General features: G+C 41.2%; 1 protein-coding gene across 1 annotated transcript in view; it reads left to right on the top strand.

The window, feature by feature from the left end:
• Window positions 1-874: 874 nt before the first annotated feature.
• The window catches only part of TOP6BL (TOP6B like initiator of meiotic double strand breaks), a 105,601-nt gene continuing 89,774 nt past the window's right edge, over window positions 875-16,701 (top strand). Inside the window, 3 exon segments of the mRNA XM_077862577.1 lie at window positions 875-1,016; window positions 7,151-7,292; window positions 13,220-13,273. Of these exon segments, the coding sequence (XP_077718703.1) occupies window positions 987-1,016; window positions 7,151-7,292; window positions 13,220-13,273 (226 nt within the window). The 5' untranslated portion in view covers window positions 875-986.

Raw genomic sequence — 16,701 nt, forward strand, 5'->3', positions numbered from 1 at the left:
ACTCTTTGCTACACAAGAATCTCTCTCACCTGTTTTCTTTCAGCTGCCTGGGGAACCAGCTGCCAGACTATCAGTTTGGGCTCAAGCCCCGCTCACCACGTCCCTCCCTGAACCTGCCCGAAGTCCAGCAGCTGGTCTGGAGTAATATCTTCCTTCCAGCTGGGAACACTGAAAATCCCAGAGCTTGTCGAGTCAGCTGAAGCCCGTGAAAACCAGCTCCTGCCGTTGGCATATTTAGTGCAGAGCCAAACGTGGGGCGGGGCGTTCTAGGTCCTGCCTGGGGCTGGCCAGGCACTTTGGGATTAGGCTGGGGACATGCTTGGGGCAGTTGCCAGGTAAAATACAGGATGCCTAGTTTTGAATTTCAGATGAGCGAATAATTTTTTAGTATACTTAAGTCCCAAGGATTTCGAGGGATATTCGTAGCTTAAAAACATTTTTTTTTAAATCTGAAATTCAGTTTTAGCTGGCCGTCCTGTAATTTTATTTGCTAAATCTGGGAACCAGAGGCAGGTCTAGGGCACCTGGGGCAGCCCCGGCAGGAGGTGAGGCGGCGGGGGAGTCAAGAACAGGCTTGGGGATCTCGCACCGGGCCTCAGCAGCTCCTCCCGGCTGAGGGCTGCACCTCGGCGGGACTGTGGGAAAGTCTCTTTCCAGAGGAAGGAGAGTCTTCGCCTGGCCTCGTTCCCGCAGCCACCAGCCTCAGTCGCAGCCCGCAGGCTCTCCCCAGCCCGGCGGCTCGCCCATCCGTCCGCCCACGACCCTCGCGGCTCCCGGCACCTCCCCACCGCTCCGGGCAAGCCCTGGCTGCTCGCGGCCTGGGGGCGGTGCGGCGTGAAGTGCGCACGCGCGGTGGGCCAGGGGGCGGGGCGCGCGTGCGCGCGCGCGGGCGGGAAGAACTCTGCGCTGCCTGGCGTGGGCGCCGGCGGAGGTCGACGTCCCAGCGGGCAGCAGGTGGTGGGCGTCGCTGCCGCTGCCCCCGCGCCATGGAAGGGGCGGCCGTGGCAGTATGCGAGGTGATGCCAGGGAGGAGAGAAGGCCGAGAAGGACCCTCTGAGGAGGGTTTCGTGAGCGAACCGCAAAGTTTGGGGAGAGGGGTCTGGTGGTGCCTGAGGTGGGAGTGGGGTGATTCGGCGGAAGCTCGCTGGCCCCACACGGTGCTGTGAGGAGCAGATGAGGGACGGCGCCTCAGTTGGGGGAACGCCTCATTTCACAGCCCAGAAGACCGAGGCCCCAGAAGCTGAAGTGTTTGCTAGGCGTTCGCGGACACCCAGGTCAGGGCCGGGGAAACCAGCCTGGAGTGAAGGGGGCCTCTCCCCGGGGCGGAGGGGGTGCGCAGGAAAGACTACTGGGCAGCCTCGGGCGCAAGGCGAGGCCAGGGCGAGCGAAGTAGGAGAGAGGCGGACTCGTGTGGCGTGGGGCGCAGGCCTGGGTCTGGGTGGTGGAAGGTGGTGCAGAGGCCTCCCCCTCGGCCTCTACCACCCCGCGCGGTCCCGGGAACTTTCCCGCCTGTGCCGCCACGCTGCGTGAGTTCACCCATGGCAGCACCCTCAGAGCCGCCACCTGCTCACATTCTTAGCCCTTGGTCTTGTAAGGGGTACTAGACAGAATAGAACCACAGGCCTGACAGGGTTGACCTGACGGCCCCTGAGCGTTCGCCCGGTCCTCTTGCCTTCAAGGCCTTATCCTCCAAGTTGAAGGATTCGATTTTACAGACGGAGGCTAGGCTAGAACCCAGAGCTTCTGACTCCCAGGCCAGTGTTGTTTTCCCAATTGCAATCTACGGATAAAGCCACTGCGGGAAGATCTTAACAGAGGGGAGCACACTAAATCAGAGGCTGTGTGAAGGAAAGTGCTGGATTGTAGAAATGTCTGGAAGCCATTCTTAGAAACTTGGGTACAAATTAGGATCTTCATTCCCAAGTTCTCTGAGATCTCCTCGCCTTAAAAGAGGTAGTAATTTTCCCTGTGATACTTTAGTGTGGAAGTGAGAGTGTGCTTTTATAAATAGTGGAATTAAATACAGAATATTTTTAATAATACATTTATTTTTTATTGGTGTTCAGTTTGCCAACATACAGAATAACACCCAGTGCTCATCCCGTCAAGTGCCCCCCCTCAGTGCCCGTCACCCATTCACCCCCACCCCCCGCCCTCCTCCCCTTCCATCACCCCTAGTTCGTTTCCCAGAGTTAGGAGTCTTTATGTTCTGTCTCCCTTTCTGATATTTCCTACCCATTTCTTCTCCCTTGCCTTCTATTCCCTTTCACTATTATTTATATTCCCCAAATAAATGAGAACATATGTTTGTCCTTCTCTGATTGACTTATTTCACTCAGCAGTTCCATCCAGTTCCATCCACGTTGAAGCAAATGGTGGGTATTTGTCATTTCTAATGGCTGAGTAATATTCCATTGTATACATAAACCACATCTTCTTTTTTTTTTTTTAATTTATGATGGACATAGAGAGAGAGAGAAGCAGGAGGAGAGACACAGGAGGAGGGAGAAGCAGGCTCCATGCCGGAGCCAGACACGGGACTCGATCCCGGGACTCCAGGATCATGCCCTGGGCCAAAGGCAGGCGCTAAACCACTGAGCCACCCAGGGTTCCCAGACTACATCTTTATCCATTCATCTTTCGATGGACACCGAGGCTCCTTCCACAGTTTGGCTATTGTGGATATTGCTGCTATAAACATCGGGGTGCAGGTGTCCCGGCGTTTCATTGCATCTGTATCTTTGGGGTAAATCCCCAGCAGTGCAATTGCTGGGTCGTAGGGCAGGTCTATTTTTAACTCTTTGAGGAGCCTCCACACAGTTTTCCAGAGTGGCTGCACCATTTCACATTCCCACCAACAGTGTAAGAGGGTTCCCTTTTCTCCCCACCCTCTCCAACATTTGTGGTTTCCTGCCTTGTTAATTTTCGCCATTCTCACTGGTGTGAGGTGGTATCTCATTGTGGTTTTGATTTGTATTTCCCTGATGGCCAGTGATGCAGAGCATTTTCTCATGTGCTTGTTGGCCATGTCTATGTCTTCCTCTGTGAGATTTCTGTTCATGTCTTTTGCCCATTTCATGATTGGATCGTTTGTTTCTTTGGTGTTGAGTTTTATAAGTTCTTTATAGATCTTGGAAACTAGCCCTTTATCTGATACGTCATTTGCAAATATATTCTCCGATTCGTAGGTTGTCTTTTAGTTTTGTTGACTGTATCCTTTGCTGTGCAAAAGCTTCTTATCTTGATGAAATCCAATAGTTCATTTTTGCTTTTGTTTCTTTTGCCTTTGTGGATGTATCTTGCAAGAAGTTACTGTGGCCGAGTTCAAAAAGGGTGTTGCCTGTGTTCTCCTCTAGGATTTTGATGGAATCTTGTCTCACATTTAGATCTTTCATCCATTTTGAGTTTATCTTTGTGTATGGTGAAAGAGAGTGGTCTAGTTTCATTCTTCTGCATGTGGATGTCCAATTTTCCCAGCACCATTTATTGAAAAGACTGTCTTTCTTCCAGTGGATAGTCTTTCCTCCTTTATTGAATATTAGTTGACCATAAAGTTAAGGGTCCACTTCTGGATTCTCTATTCTGTTCCATTCTCTATCCTGTTCTCTATTCTGTTCTATTCTCTATTCGGTTCCACTGATCTATGTGTCTGTTTTTGTGCCAGTATCACACTGTCTTGATGACCACAGCTTTGTAGTACAACCTGAAATCTGGCATTGCGATGCCCCCAGCTATGGTTTTCTTTTTTAAAATTCCCCTGGCTATTCGGGGTCTTTTCTGATTCCACACAAATCTTAAAATAATTTGTTCTAACTCTCTGAAGAAAGTCCATGATATTTTGATAGGGATTGCATTAAACGTGTAAATTGCCCTGGGTAACATTCACATTTTCACAATATTAATTCTGCCAGTCCGTGAGCATGGAATATTTTTCCATCTCTTTGTGTCTTCCTCAATTTCTTTCAGAAGTGTTCTATAGTTTTTAGGGGATAGATCCTTTACCTCTTTGGTTAGGTTTATTCCTAGGTATCTTATGCTTTTGGGTGCAATTGTAAATGGGGTTGACTCCTTAATTTCTCTTTCTTCAGTCTCATTGTTAGTGTATAGAAATGCCATTGACTTCTGGGCATTGATTTTGTATCCTGCCACGCTGCCAAATTGCTGTATGAGTTCTAGCAATCTTGGGGTGGAGTCTTTTGGGTTTTCTATGTAGAGTATCATGTCATCGGCGAAGAGGGAGAGTTTGACTTCTTTGCCAATTTGAATGCCTTTAATGTCTTTTTGTTGTCTGATTGCTGAGGCTAGGACTTCCAGTACTATGTTGAATAGCAGTGGTGAGAGTGGACATCCCTGTCTTGTTCCTGATCTTAGGGGAAAGGCTCCCAGTTCTTCCTCACTGAGAATTATATTTGTGGGCTTTTTGTAGATGGTTTTTTTTTTTTTTAATTTTTATTTTTTTTATTTTATGATAGTCACAGAGAGAGAGAGAGAGAGAGAGGCAGAGACACAGGCAGAGGGAGAAGCAGGCTCCACGCACCGGGAGCCCGACGTGGGATTCGATCCCGGGTCTCCAGGATCGCGCCCTGGGCCAAAGGCAGGCGCCAAACCGCTGCGCCACCCAGGGATCCCTGTAGATGGTTTTTAAGATGTTGAGGAATGTTCCCTCTATCCCTACACTCTGAAGAGTTTTGATCAGGAATGGATGCTGTATTTTGTCAAATGCTTTCTCTGCATCTAATGAGAGGATCATATGGTTCTTGGTTTTTCTCTTGCTGATATGATGAATCACATTGATTGTTTTACGAGTGTTGAACCAGCCTTGTGTCCCGGGAATAAATCCTACTTGGTCATGGTGAATAATTTTCTTAATGTATTGTTGGATCCTATTGGCTAGTATCTTGTTGAGAATTTTTGCATCCATGTTCATCAGGGATATTGGTCTATAATTCTCCTTTTTGGTGGGGTCTTTGTCTGGTTTTGGAATTAAGGTGATGCTGGCCTCATAGAACGAATTTGGAAGTACTCCATCTCTTTCTGTCTTTCCGAACATCTTTAGTAGAATAGGTATGGTTTCTTCTTTGAATGTTTGATAGAATTCCCCTGGGAAGCCATCTGGCCCTGGACTTTTGTGTCTTGGGAGGTTTTTGATGACTGCTTCAATTTCCTCCCTGGTTATTGGCCTGTTCAGGTTTTCTGTTTCTTCCTGTTCTAGTTTTGGTAGTTTGTGGCTTTCCAGAAATATGTCCATTTCTTCTAGATTGCCTAATTTATTGGCGTATAGCTGTTCATAATATGTTTTTAAAGTCGTTTGTATTTCCTTGGTGTTGGTAGTGATCTCTCCTTTCTCATTCATGATTTTATTTGAGTCTTCTCTCTCTTCTTTTTAATAAGGTTGGCTAATGGTTTATCTATCTTATTAATTCTTTCAAAGAACCAACTCCTGGTTTTGTTGATCTGTTCCACAGTTCTTCTGGTCTCGATTTCATTGAGTTCTGCTCGAATCTTTATTAACTCTCTTATTCTGCTGGGTGTAGGATCTATCTGCTGTTTTTTCTCTAGCTCCTTTAGGTGTAAGGTTAGCTTTTGTATTTGAGTTCTTTCCAGTTTTTGAATGGATGCTTGTATTGCAATGTATTTCCCCCTCAGGACTGCTTTTGCTGCATCCCAAAGATTTTGAACGGTTGTATCTTCATTCTCATTAGTTTCCGTGAATCTTTTTAATTCTTCCTTAATTTCCTGGTTGACCCTTTCATCTTTTAGCAGGATGGTCCTTAACCTCCATGTGTTTGAAGCCCTTCCAAACTTCTTGTTGTGATTTAGTTCTAATTTCAAGGCATTATGGTCTGAGAATATGCAAGGGATGATCCTAATCTTTTGGTTATCGGTTCAGACCCGATTTGTGACCCAGTATGTGGTCTATTCTGGAGAAAGTTCCATGTGCACTTGAGAAGAATGTGTATTCAGTTGAGTTTGGATGTAAAGTTCTGTAGATATCTGTGAAATCCATCTGGTCCAGTGTATCATTTAAGCTCTTGTTTCTTTGGAAATGTTTTGTTTAGAAGACCTATCGAGTGTAGAAAGCGCTAGATTGAAGTCACCAAGTATAAGTGTATTATTATCTAAGTATGTCTTAACTTTGGTTATTAATTGATTGATATATTTGGCAGCTCCCTAAATACAGAATATTTTAAATTTGTCTCCTCAAGATTGGATGCTTTATCTGGACAGTTGAAACCTGTTCAACTTAAAATATTGTGTGCAGTCTTAATTGCTTATAAACTTACTAGAAATAAAAGCGAATGTCTGTTAAGCATTTACTATTATTATCTATGCCAGGCACCATGTTAAGCATTTTGCTCTTATTTTGTTTACATTTAGCAGTAGCCATACGTGGTAGTTTTGTCCTCATTTTTGTAAATGAGGAAGCTGAGGTAGAGAGGAGTTAAATAATTTCCCCAAGATCACATAGCACATCAGAGACTCAAACCCAGATATCTGGCTCCAAAGCCAGTGCTTTTAACTAGTATTCTGATCCTCAGAAAGGATGATTTAATGAAAAATAAAGATGATTCATAACCAGATGCCATTCTTATTCATAATCTTCATATTGGCTTTTACTTGGGGGAGGAAAAAAGAAACAGGAAAAACAAACTCCCACATAATTTTTTCGAATTATTATTTCCAGATAAACCTACCTTTTATTTATTTTTTAAAAATTTTATTTATTCAAGAGAAAAACAGAGAGAGAGCCAGAGACACAGGCAGAGAGAGAAGCAGGTTCCATGCAGGGAGCCCCATGAGGGCTGGATTGCAGGACTCCAGGATCACCCCCTGGGGCTAAGGTAGACAGACGCTCAACCGCTAAACCACCCAGGCTTCCCGAACCTACCCTTTAAATAAAGCAATTTATTGTCTCCATTTCCTGTCCTGTTGAGTATTGTGTTAATTTCTTATGTCTCCTTTCTTATGTCACTTTCCTAGTTACTTCTTTTGTTTAGACACAGTGCTTTGTTCTGAATAGATGTAAATCTGACATTTTGCAAGCAAGAATATTATTTTTTGGAAATTAGGATTGTTAATTCAACTGTCATAAATTTATTACCACCATGATTTCTAAAGATTTGTTTCCTTTGAATTCTGCCCTTTTCAGATTTTGAAATATTTAATAATTCACTGGAAGTGTGAAACAGCAGGAGTATCAAAGGGAACGTTGCTAGAACGACAGCTAGTGATTTCCATGGAAGCATTAAATTCTAAGCACCAGGCAAATACTCTTCATTGTGTAACAACTAGTAAGTAGGGGAAGAAATAATTGATTTTCTGTCTTTGTTATGATTTGTTATAATTAAAATTTTCAGTTAGTCATAATCTTTTATCATGTTATCACTCCAGGGTTACTGAATAGTTAAAAAACTTAAATAATTATGTAATAAGTATCTGGTGATAGATTTACAAATGTGTTCTACAAAACTCTTTTCAGAGGAATATTTTACTGGCTTAAGAATTCTCAGAAACAAAAAAAAAAAAAAAAGAATTCTCAGAAACAATCTCCTTGCTCTTGGTTTTAACCTCCTCTTTCACAGCATATTTATATTACATTGAATTTTATCTCCTTTTATATGTTCAGACTTTGGTAGTTAGAAGAGAGCCAAAAAATAAAGGAAAAGAAGGAAAATGACAAATGGTGCATACTTTAATAATTGTAATTTGCAATTAGTTTGAAAATAAACCTTTTCCACTTGACTCTTTTTCTCTCGTTTTTGCCTACACCCTTGATGGAAGCTGATGCATTGAGTGGCCCTGGAACAACTTATTGTCTTGAACTTTGGAAGTGATCCTTTTTTGTTTGGTTACTTGTGTGCGTGTGTGTGTGTGTGTGTGTGTGTGTGTGTGTGTGTGAAAGAGAGAGAAGAGAGTGTATCTGTCTGTAGGTTTACTGAAGGATACTGTGGGATGAAGTTATCTTGTCAGCCTTAGAGGAGTCACCCTGAGTCCCAGTTGAGACTGAATAGTACTTTAGGCTCTATAAGACATTATCTCACTGAACTGAAATGCCCTTTCTTCCCTTTGGGTATCTAGCAATATATCCTTGAGAGAGATATGATAGGCTGGTTTGCTGTTACTGTGCATGAACTCTACTCTGACTGGACAGAGTTCCCACCATTCATAAGAAAGTTTTGGTTATGATGGCTAGGGTGATGTTGGTCTGTATATGGTTATTAGTTTATGCATTGATTCTAATCCAATAAACTGGCCAAGGTAGCAGGATTGATTTCACTCAAAGCAGAGGACTTGACCACAGTAGCTTTTGGCAAGAGATCCAGTTCCATAGACATTTTGAGCCAAATGGACTTCTTCAGCCCATGTGAAATATAGGGGCCTCTCTCTTCTCTTTATTGTCTTTATTGTCTCTGATCTTTATGTAATAATTTTCATATTTTTTTGTAGAAGGAAGGGAAATACATGCTTATCATAAAACATTCCAACATTACAGAAATATATTATGGAAAATGAGACTTTCTAGTAATTTCATCCCTTGAGATAATAATTACTTTTTAAAAGATTTTAAAAATTTATTTGACAGAGAGAGAGTTTGAGAGAGAGAAAGAGAGAGTGCATATAAGCTGGGGGAGCAGGAAAGGGAGAAGCAGGTTTCCTGATCAGCAGGGATGCGGGGCTCATTCCCAGGACCCTGGAATCATGACCTGAGGTGAAGGCAGATGGTTAACCAACTGAGCCACCCAGATGCTTCCTCTTTTTTTCTTAAATTTTTTAAAATTTATTTATTTATGATAGAGAGAGAGAGAGAGAGAGAGAGGCAGAGACACAGGCAGAGGGAGAAGCAGGCTCCATGCACCAGGACCCTGGCGTGGGATTCGATCCCGGGTCTCCAGGATCGCGCCCTGGGCCAAAGGCAGGCGCTAAACCGCTGCGCCACCCAGGGATCCCAGCTTCCTCTTAAGATAACTATTAATTAATGTTCGATATATATTCTGTTATATTTTTCTAGGCATAAATTTGTTGCCTCTCATCAGGCAGAGAAAAAGCCAGATTTTACAAGTGTTCTAGGATGGAGGGGTAAGAGAGATAACTCAGCATTCAGTCTTTATGTTCATTCAGGCCAGTTATTTTTAATACAACTTTGGTCCTCAACTGGAAAACTCATGCTTCTTCTTTTCAAAGAATAACCCTTCTGGGGCGCCTGGGTGGCTCAATGGTTGAGCATGTGCCTTTGGCTCAGGTCATGATCCTGGGGTCCTGGGATCAAGTTCTGCATCAGCTCCCCACAGGGAGCCTGCTTCTCCCTCTGCCTATGCCTCTCTCTCTGTTTCTCATGAATGAATAAATAAAATCTTAAAAGAATAACCCTTCCTTCTCCCCCACCAAGGTTAGGAAGGTGACCCTAGAATGCTGAGTGGAGAAAATAATCTAAAGACCTGACTACTTAGGGCAGCCCTGGTGGCACAGTGGTTTAGCGCCGCCTGTGGCCCAGGGCATGATCCTGGAATGAGTCCCGCCTGGGGCTCTCTGCATGAGGCCTGCTTCTCCCTCTGCCTGTGTCTCTGCCTCTCATTCTCTCTTTGTGTCTCTATGAATAAATAAATAAAATCTAAAAAAAAAAGGGAGCTGACTACTTAAATTCATTTTTTAAACTAACTCTCCTTATTTTAGCTCCCTCCCTACCCCTACTTCCATAAGTTCGTGATTCTGTCATTCCTGAGTCTTTTGGGGATTTTGTTGCATTATTCGTGTTGTTTTTTGGCCGTTCCATTTTCTGGATTTAAAATTATTTTTTTTTGAAGATTTTATTCATTTGAGAGAGAGTGAGAATGAGAGGAAGAGCACAGAGGGGGAAGCATACTCTCGGCCGAGCAGAGAGCCTGATTGCGGGGCTCAATCCCAAGACCCTGAGATCAGGACCTGAACCAAAGGCAGATGCTTACCCAACTGAGCCACCCAGGTGCCCTCCTTTTCTGGATTATAATTTGATTTTTAAGGTCCCCTGAATCCTTTCCCTCTAATCCTTCTGATTTTCAGTTTCTAGAATTTTACTATACTCATCTTTGTCTCTTCTCTATCCTCATGGGTTTGTTCCTCTAAAAAATAACCCTTTTCTATTGTCTTACTGCCATTTCAGGAGGAGGTAGTAAAGATAATGTGTATGTTCAATCTGCCATCTTTACTTGAATGTATGAAATGGTGTGTTTGGTCTGAAATCTCTGATGATGAAAAACCATATATTAGTTATTTAAGGCTGCTATAACAAAGTACCACAAACATAAAATAAACTTATTTCCTCACAGGTATGGAGGCCAGAAGTACAAAATCAAGGTCTAAATAGGATTGATTTCTTCTGGAGACTCTGAGGGAGGAATCTATTCCATGCCTCTCTCTTTGCCTTTGGTAGTTGCTAGCAAGTCCTTGGTGTTTGCTTGTAGGCATATCACTACAGTCTCTGCCTCTGCCTTCATGAAATACTCTCCACTGTGTTTATATGTTTCTGTCTTCACACAGCCTTCTTAGTTAAAAGGACAACAATTGGATTTAGGTCCACTCTAACCAGTATGACCTCATCTTAACTTGTTTACATTTGTGAAGACCCTATTTCCAAATAAAGTCATATTCACAAGTAGCAGGGCTTAGTTCTTCAAAATCTCTTTTAGAAGCACAAAATTCAACTCAAAACACACCCACAAATATTATTATTTGAATGATCCATTAAGAGAAACTGAGAAGTCACTATATAGTTTTTCCATCAATAATTGTTGAAGTCTTTAATATATTATTTATTGCAGTGTTTTTCAAAGTGTGCTACGGTCAGTTTATGAGTTATGAGGAAGGAATTATGTAGTCATCTAAATTTGGGAAATTCTGGTTAAAATCAAATGAGGGCTGCCTGGTGGCTCAGTCAGTTGAGCATTAGACTCTTGATTTCAGCTCAGGTGGTGATCTCAGGTTGTGTGAGATTGAGCCCTGTGTTGGGCTCTGCACTGGGTGTGGAACCTGCTTAAGATTCTCTCTCTGCTGCTGCCAACTCCCCCACTTCTCTGTCTCAAAAAATAATCAGATGAGTTTCATTATATGTTCTCAGAACCTTAGCTATGCCAGTGTAGACTGTGAATCTTCAAAAACGGACTATAGTATACAGCATTTCCCAAACATATTAGATCTTGTAGCTCTTTTTAAAAATATATCATCTTCTCTTCAGAAAGAATTTTGGGGAATGCTGTTGCTTTAAAAATATGTGCTTTACAAATAAGCCTCTACTGTTATCTTTGCATTTGAAGGATAGCACTTTAGTACAGAAACATTAGAAAGAGAGTTGAGAATTAGGGACTAAAAGGGGTGTGGAGCAGGCAGGATAATTGTTCTCTGAGTATATTCACCAAAAGTGACCCACTTTCAACAATTGTTGATATGGTCCTTGTTAAAATCTAAAAAGGATGTTTGAAGAAACAGTGTGACATACGCAATTGAGAAACATCATAAACACACTGTGAGATGTATAGGTTGTATTTTTTTTTCTTATTATTGTTCATCTCCTCACTAATCACTAGTGTGGGCCTGCCACTCCACCTGCCATCTCTGTCCCAGTGACCCACTCTCCTTAAGTTAGAACTAGTGTATGCCTGTGAGGAATGTTAAGAAAAAAGAGATGATTGTCTTTTTTTTTTTTTTTTTTTTTTTTAGATTTATTTATTTATTTGAGAGAAAGCAACAGAGAGCACAGGGGCAGAGGAAGAAACAGGTTCCCTGCAAAGTAGGGAGCCCCATGGGGGGCTCAATCCTAGGACCCCAGGACCATGACTGGAGCTGAAGGCAGACACTTAACTGGCTGAGCCACCCAATTGCCCCGAGATGATTGTCTTTTATTGAATGTTCTGTGCTACTTGGGCTCAGGCCTTTTGAAATACCATTTGTCTAGAATCATTCAAAATCTGGAAACCTAAAGCACTGCTCTAATAGCATTTTAGTAGAACTTTTTGTGATGATAGAAATGTTCTATATCTGTGCTGTTCGGTACAGTAACCATTAGCCAGCCACACTTGGCTAATGACCACTTGAAATATGGCTAGTGTGACTGAGGAATCTTATTTTTAATTTAAGTTAGCTAAGTTTAAATTTAAATAGCCACATATATCTAATAGTTATTGTATTTGGAGAGCACACGTTTAGATAATGGTGTTGCCTCTTACTGTAGTTCAGTTATTCTCAACCTTTTCTCCCTGCCTGAAGAATACACATTTCTGGAGGGATATACACGTTTTCATTGGTTCCTGTGGCAGTTATTCTTAGATTCTTAACTGTGGGTTAACCCTGTGGGGGAGAGATGTTCAATTTAGAAAGTCTCCAGGTGGTTCTGATCTTTTTTTCCCTCTTAGGTCCCTACTTCCTTCCTCACACTCTTACGCTGGAGAATCATTGCTCTAGGGCCACCTGGCTGGCTCAGTCAGTTGAGCATGTGACTCTTGATTTCAGGATTGTGAGTTTGAACCCCACATTGGTGGTAGAGTTTACTTAAAAAAAAAAACAATTAAGGGGCACCTGGGCGGCTCAGTGGTTGAGCATCTGCCTTTGGCTTAGGTCGTGATCCCAGGGTCCTGGGATCAAGTCCCACATGGGGCTCTCTGGGGGGAGCCTACTTCTCCCTCTGCCTGTGTCTCTGCCTCTCTCTCTCTCTCTCTCTCTCTCTCTCGCTGCCTCTCATGAACAAATGAATAGAAAAATCTTAAAAAAAAAAAAAAAAGACTTGCTTTAAGTGTTCTGATGTTTAGACTTCTAACTCTAGGTATGGAGAATTCTTACCTGATAGTCTAATATTTTCTGCTAGAGAGTAAATTGTTTAAAAGGGCCAAAATTTTTAATTGAATCTTATACTGGAATATGGGTTACTGACAAGTTTTCTGATTACAGACTACAGTTTGCAGTCTTCCTATAATCCCTTTCTCTCGGGAGTAGTACTACCTAAAGAAGCAGTCGTGGTATTGGATATAGGTGAAAAGACTTGCCATTTAGTTCTCATCTCTAAGAAGTTATTCTGCTCCCTGAGAGTCATTGTAGCCTCATAATGCTTCTTTGGTGCCTCCATTTTCAGTAAACTCATTACAGAGTGGTTACCTTTTAATGTTCTGTATCTATAAACAGTGTTTTTAGGCTCCCATTGGGTTCTTTAGATAAAATCTGTTTGTGATATTTCTTTGTATTCTCTTTCTTACAGTTGCTTCTGCGGGAAGCATTTATGATGGTTTGGTTCTCAGGAAGTTCCTAAAAGGTAAATAAAGAATTACTTTACTTTCACGAGATTAAATCTTTTCCTGGCAGTGAATTTGGTATTTTCTGAAACAGACAAACTGAAAGATAGCATTGCCAGATATAGCAAATAAAAATACAGGATGCCCACTTAAATTTTAATTTCAGATAAATGATGAGTAATTTTGTATTGTAAGTATGTTCCATACAATATTTTATCCGGCAATCCTACTGAAAGATGATCTATAAAATACAGATCTATAAAACATAGCCTCTTTGAATACTCTGTATACAACCTCAGGCAAAATTATCACGTATATAAAATGAAATTTTTGGTAAAGTATTTGTTTCTATCTACCTCAAAGAAATAATGTGTGAAGGAGGCTTTTATAAATTGTTTTGTTGAGTGTTAATACTGTACAACATACGCCAAAGTTGGTATGGTTTAGGTGACCTTGGTTTTAGTTCTTTCCTTTGATTTGAGAATAATCCTAAAGGACATACACATATTTAAGGAGATCAAAATGATCTGAGAACTTGTGCTTTTAAACTTATCTTCTATAGTTGTGTGGTTTGTAGAGTATCCAATGGGCCTGTCTTTTCCTAATGCGTAATTTACAAATTTCACTAAATAATTTTTAAAAGAAACCTCCAGTTAAATTTGGAACATAGATTGTGGGTTTTTTTTTTTTTTAGATTGTGATGTTTTATCTTTATGTTTGTCATTACTTTAAAAAATGTGCTATGTGTAAAATATGGAAACAATAAAAAACTACATCAGAGCAGTGTAATGTTATAAATGTTTATGAAATATATTACCATTGGACTATTTATTTTACCATTGGACTTTTAAAAAGATGGTAGTGTTTCTTGTTGCTTTCTAAAATGCAGTCAATTAAAAATTTTACTTAGATCCACATTCCCAGTAACTCAATTACTACATAAAAGTACCTTCCTCTATCTTGGTGATATCAAAGAAGAAGAAGAAACTATATTTACAATTCACAAGATGTCTAAAGACATAAACATATAGGAAATAATTTTCCCTTTTGGAACTTCTTTTTTGAAGTAATTTTAATTTTTTAATTATTATTTGTTAAAGTTTTTATTTATGTTCCAGTTAACATACAGTGTAATATTAGTTTCAGGTGTACAATTTAGTGATTCAGCACTTACATATAACTCTCAGTGCTCATCACACTAAGTGCACTTAAGCCTCATCACCTTTTTTACTTATTCTCCCTCCCACCTCTCCTCTAGTAACCATCAGTTTGTTCTCTTCTTGTTCTCTTTATTCTGTTTCTTGGTTTGCTTCTCTCTCTCTTTTCCCCTGTGTTCATTTGTTTTATTTCTTAAATTCCACATATGAGTGAAATCATAGGTATTTGTTCTTCTCTGACTTACTTTGCTTAGCATAATACACTCTAGCTCCATCCACATCATTGCAAATGGCAAGATTTCATTCTTTTTTATGACTAATATTCCATTGTGTATACAAGTGTATATATTATACTATGTAATATTATATATCATGTGTATAGTATAGATATATATTTCACATCTTTTTTTTTAAAGATTTTTTTAAAGATTTTATTTATCTACTCATGAGACACAGAGAGAGAGAGAGGCAGAGACACAGGCAGAGCGAGAAGCAGGCTCCACACAAGGAGCCCAATGGGGGACTCGATCCCAGAACCCCAGGATCACACCCTGGGCCAAAGGCAGGTGCTAAACTGCTGAGCCACCCAGGTGCCCTATATTTCACATCTTTATACATTCATCAGTTAGTGGACATCTGGGCTGTTTCCATAATTTGGCTGATGTAGACAATGCTGCTATAAACATTTGGGTGCGTATATTCCTTTGAATTAGTATTTTTGTATCTTTTGGGTAAATACCCAGTCACTTTTGCAGTGACTGGATCATAGGGTAGCTCTGTTTTTAACTTTTTGAAGAACCTCCATACTGTTTTCCAGAATGGCTGTACCAGTATGCTGAAGTAATTTTTAGTTTAAGCATGGGGATTTAAAAGTGTTTGCTTGCCAAACTAAGGTTATCAGGTATATTTTCCTTAGCCTTTGGAATTGTCTTGGCCCTCTGAATCTACTTTCCAGTAGTCTGTATCCTAGATTCTTTTTTTTTTTTTTTAAGATTTTATTTATTCATTTGACAGAGAGCGAGCGAGCACAAGCAGAAGGATTGGCAGGCAGAGGAAGAGGGAGAAGCAGGCTCCCCGCTGAGCAGGGATTTTTTCCCCCCTGACAGACACACACATGTGGGGCTGGCTCCCAGGACTCTGGGACCACCTGAGCCAAAGGCAGATATTTAACCAACTGAACCATTGACATGTCTCCCAACTCTTTAGATTCTTCTTGGTGTGTACACATTGAAAGCAGTAATTGTGGAGGAAAACTAATAGCTCCATAATAGATATTCTGTGGGAGCTTGGGTAGAATGTTCACCCTGTGGTAATCATTGTAATGTTGCTTTATTGAGCATTAACTATACATTGAGCCTTGTGCTTGACATGGAGGGGTTACAGAGGTGATCAAGACAGATTTGGTTTCTCCCCTTATGCCCATACTTAAGATAACTTTTTTTTTTAACTTTTTTTTTTTTTTTTAAGATTTTACTGATTTATTCATGAAAGACAGAGAGAGAGGCAGAGACACAGACAGAGGGAGAAGCAGGCTCCTTGCATGAAGCCTGATGCAGGACTCAATCCCCACACCAGGATCATGCCCTGAGCCAAAGGACGCTCAACCACTGAGCCACCCAGGGGTCCCCATACTTAAGATATCTTAATTATTTAATTCTGCTACCTGCCACAGCCTGTTTAAAAGATAGGGAGAATCAGCTTATTGTCCTGGAGAGTTTGTTCTGTTTCTAAGACTTTTGGGTAACATGAATCCAGCTTTAAGAATATGAGTTGACTGCCTCAAATCCATCTAATCTATTTTTTAAAAGATTTTATTTATTTATTTGAGACAGAGCACAAGAGAGCACAAACCTGGGGGAGGGGTAGTCAGAGGAAGAGGGAGAAGGAAACTCCCCACCAAGCAGGGAGCTCAACATGGGGCTCGATCCCAGGACCCTGGGATCATGACCCGAGCCAAAGGCAGTCGCCTAACTGAGCCACTCAGGTACTCCCATCTAATCTATTTATCAATCTTTAGTCCTCTGCTTTTTTTAATTCTGTCCTTTGGATGATGTGAAGAATGGAAAGATCATTCCTCACGCCACTTCTCTAGTTAATATGTGTGAAAGTGGTTTGAAAGGAGTGAAAATCCATATAAATAACAGGGAGTATATTATTATTAGCACTAGGGAGGAGATAGGAATATTTCTTTTTTTTTTAAATTTTTTTATTTATTTATGATAGTCACACAGAGAGAGAGAGAGAGAGAGAGGCAGAGACATAGGCAGAAGGAGAAGCAGGCTCCATGCACC

Source organism: Canis aureus, chromosome 21, assembly GCF_053574225.1.
Source record: "Canis aureus isolate CA01 chromosome 21, VMU_Caureus_v.1.0, whole genome shotgun sequence".
NCBI lineage: Eukaryota > Metazoa > Chordata > Mammalia > Carnivora > Canidae > Canis > Canis aureus.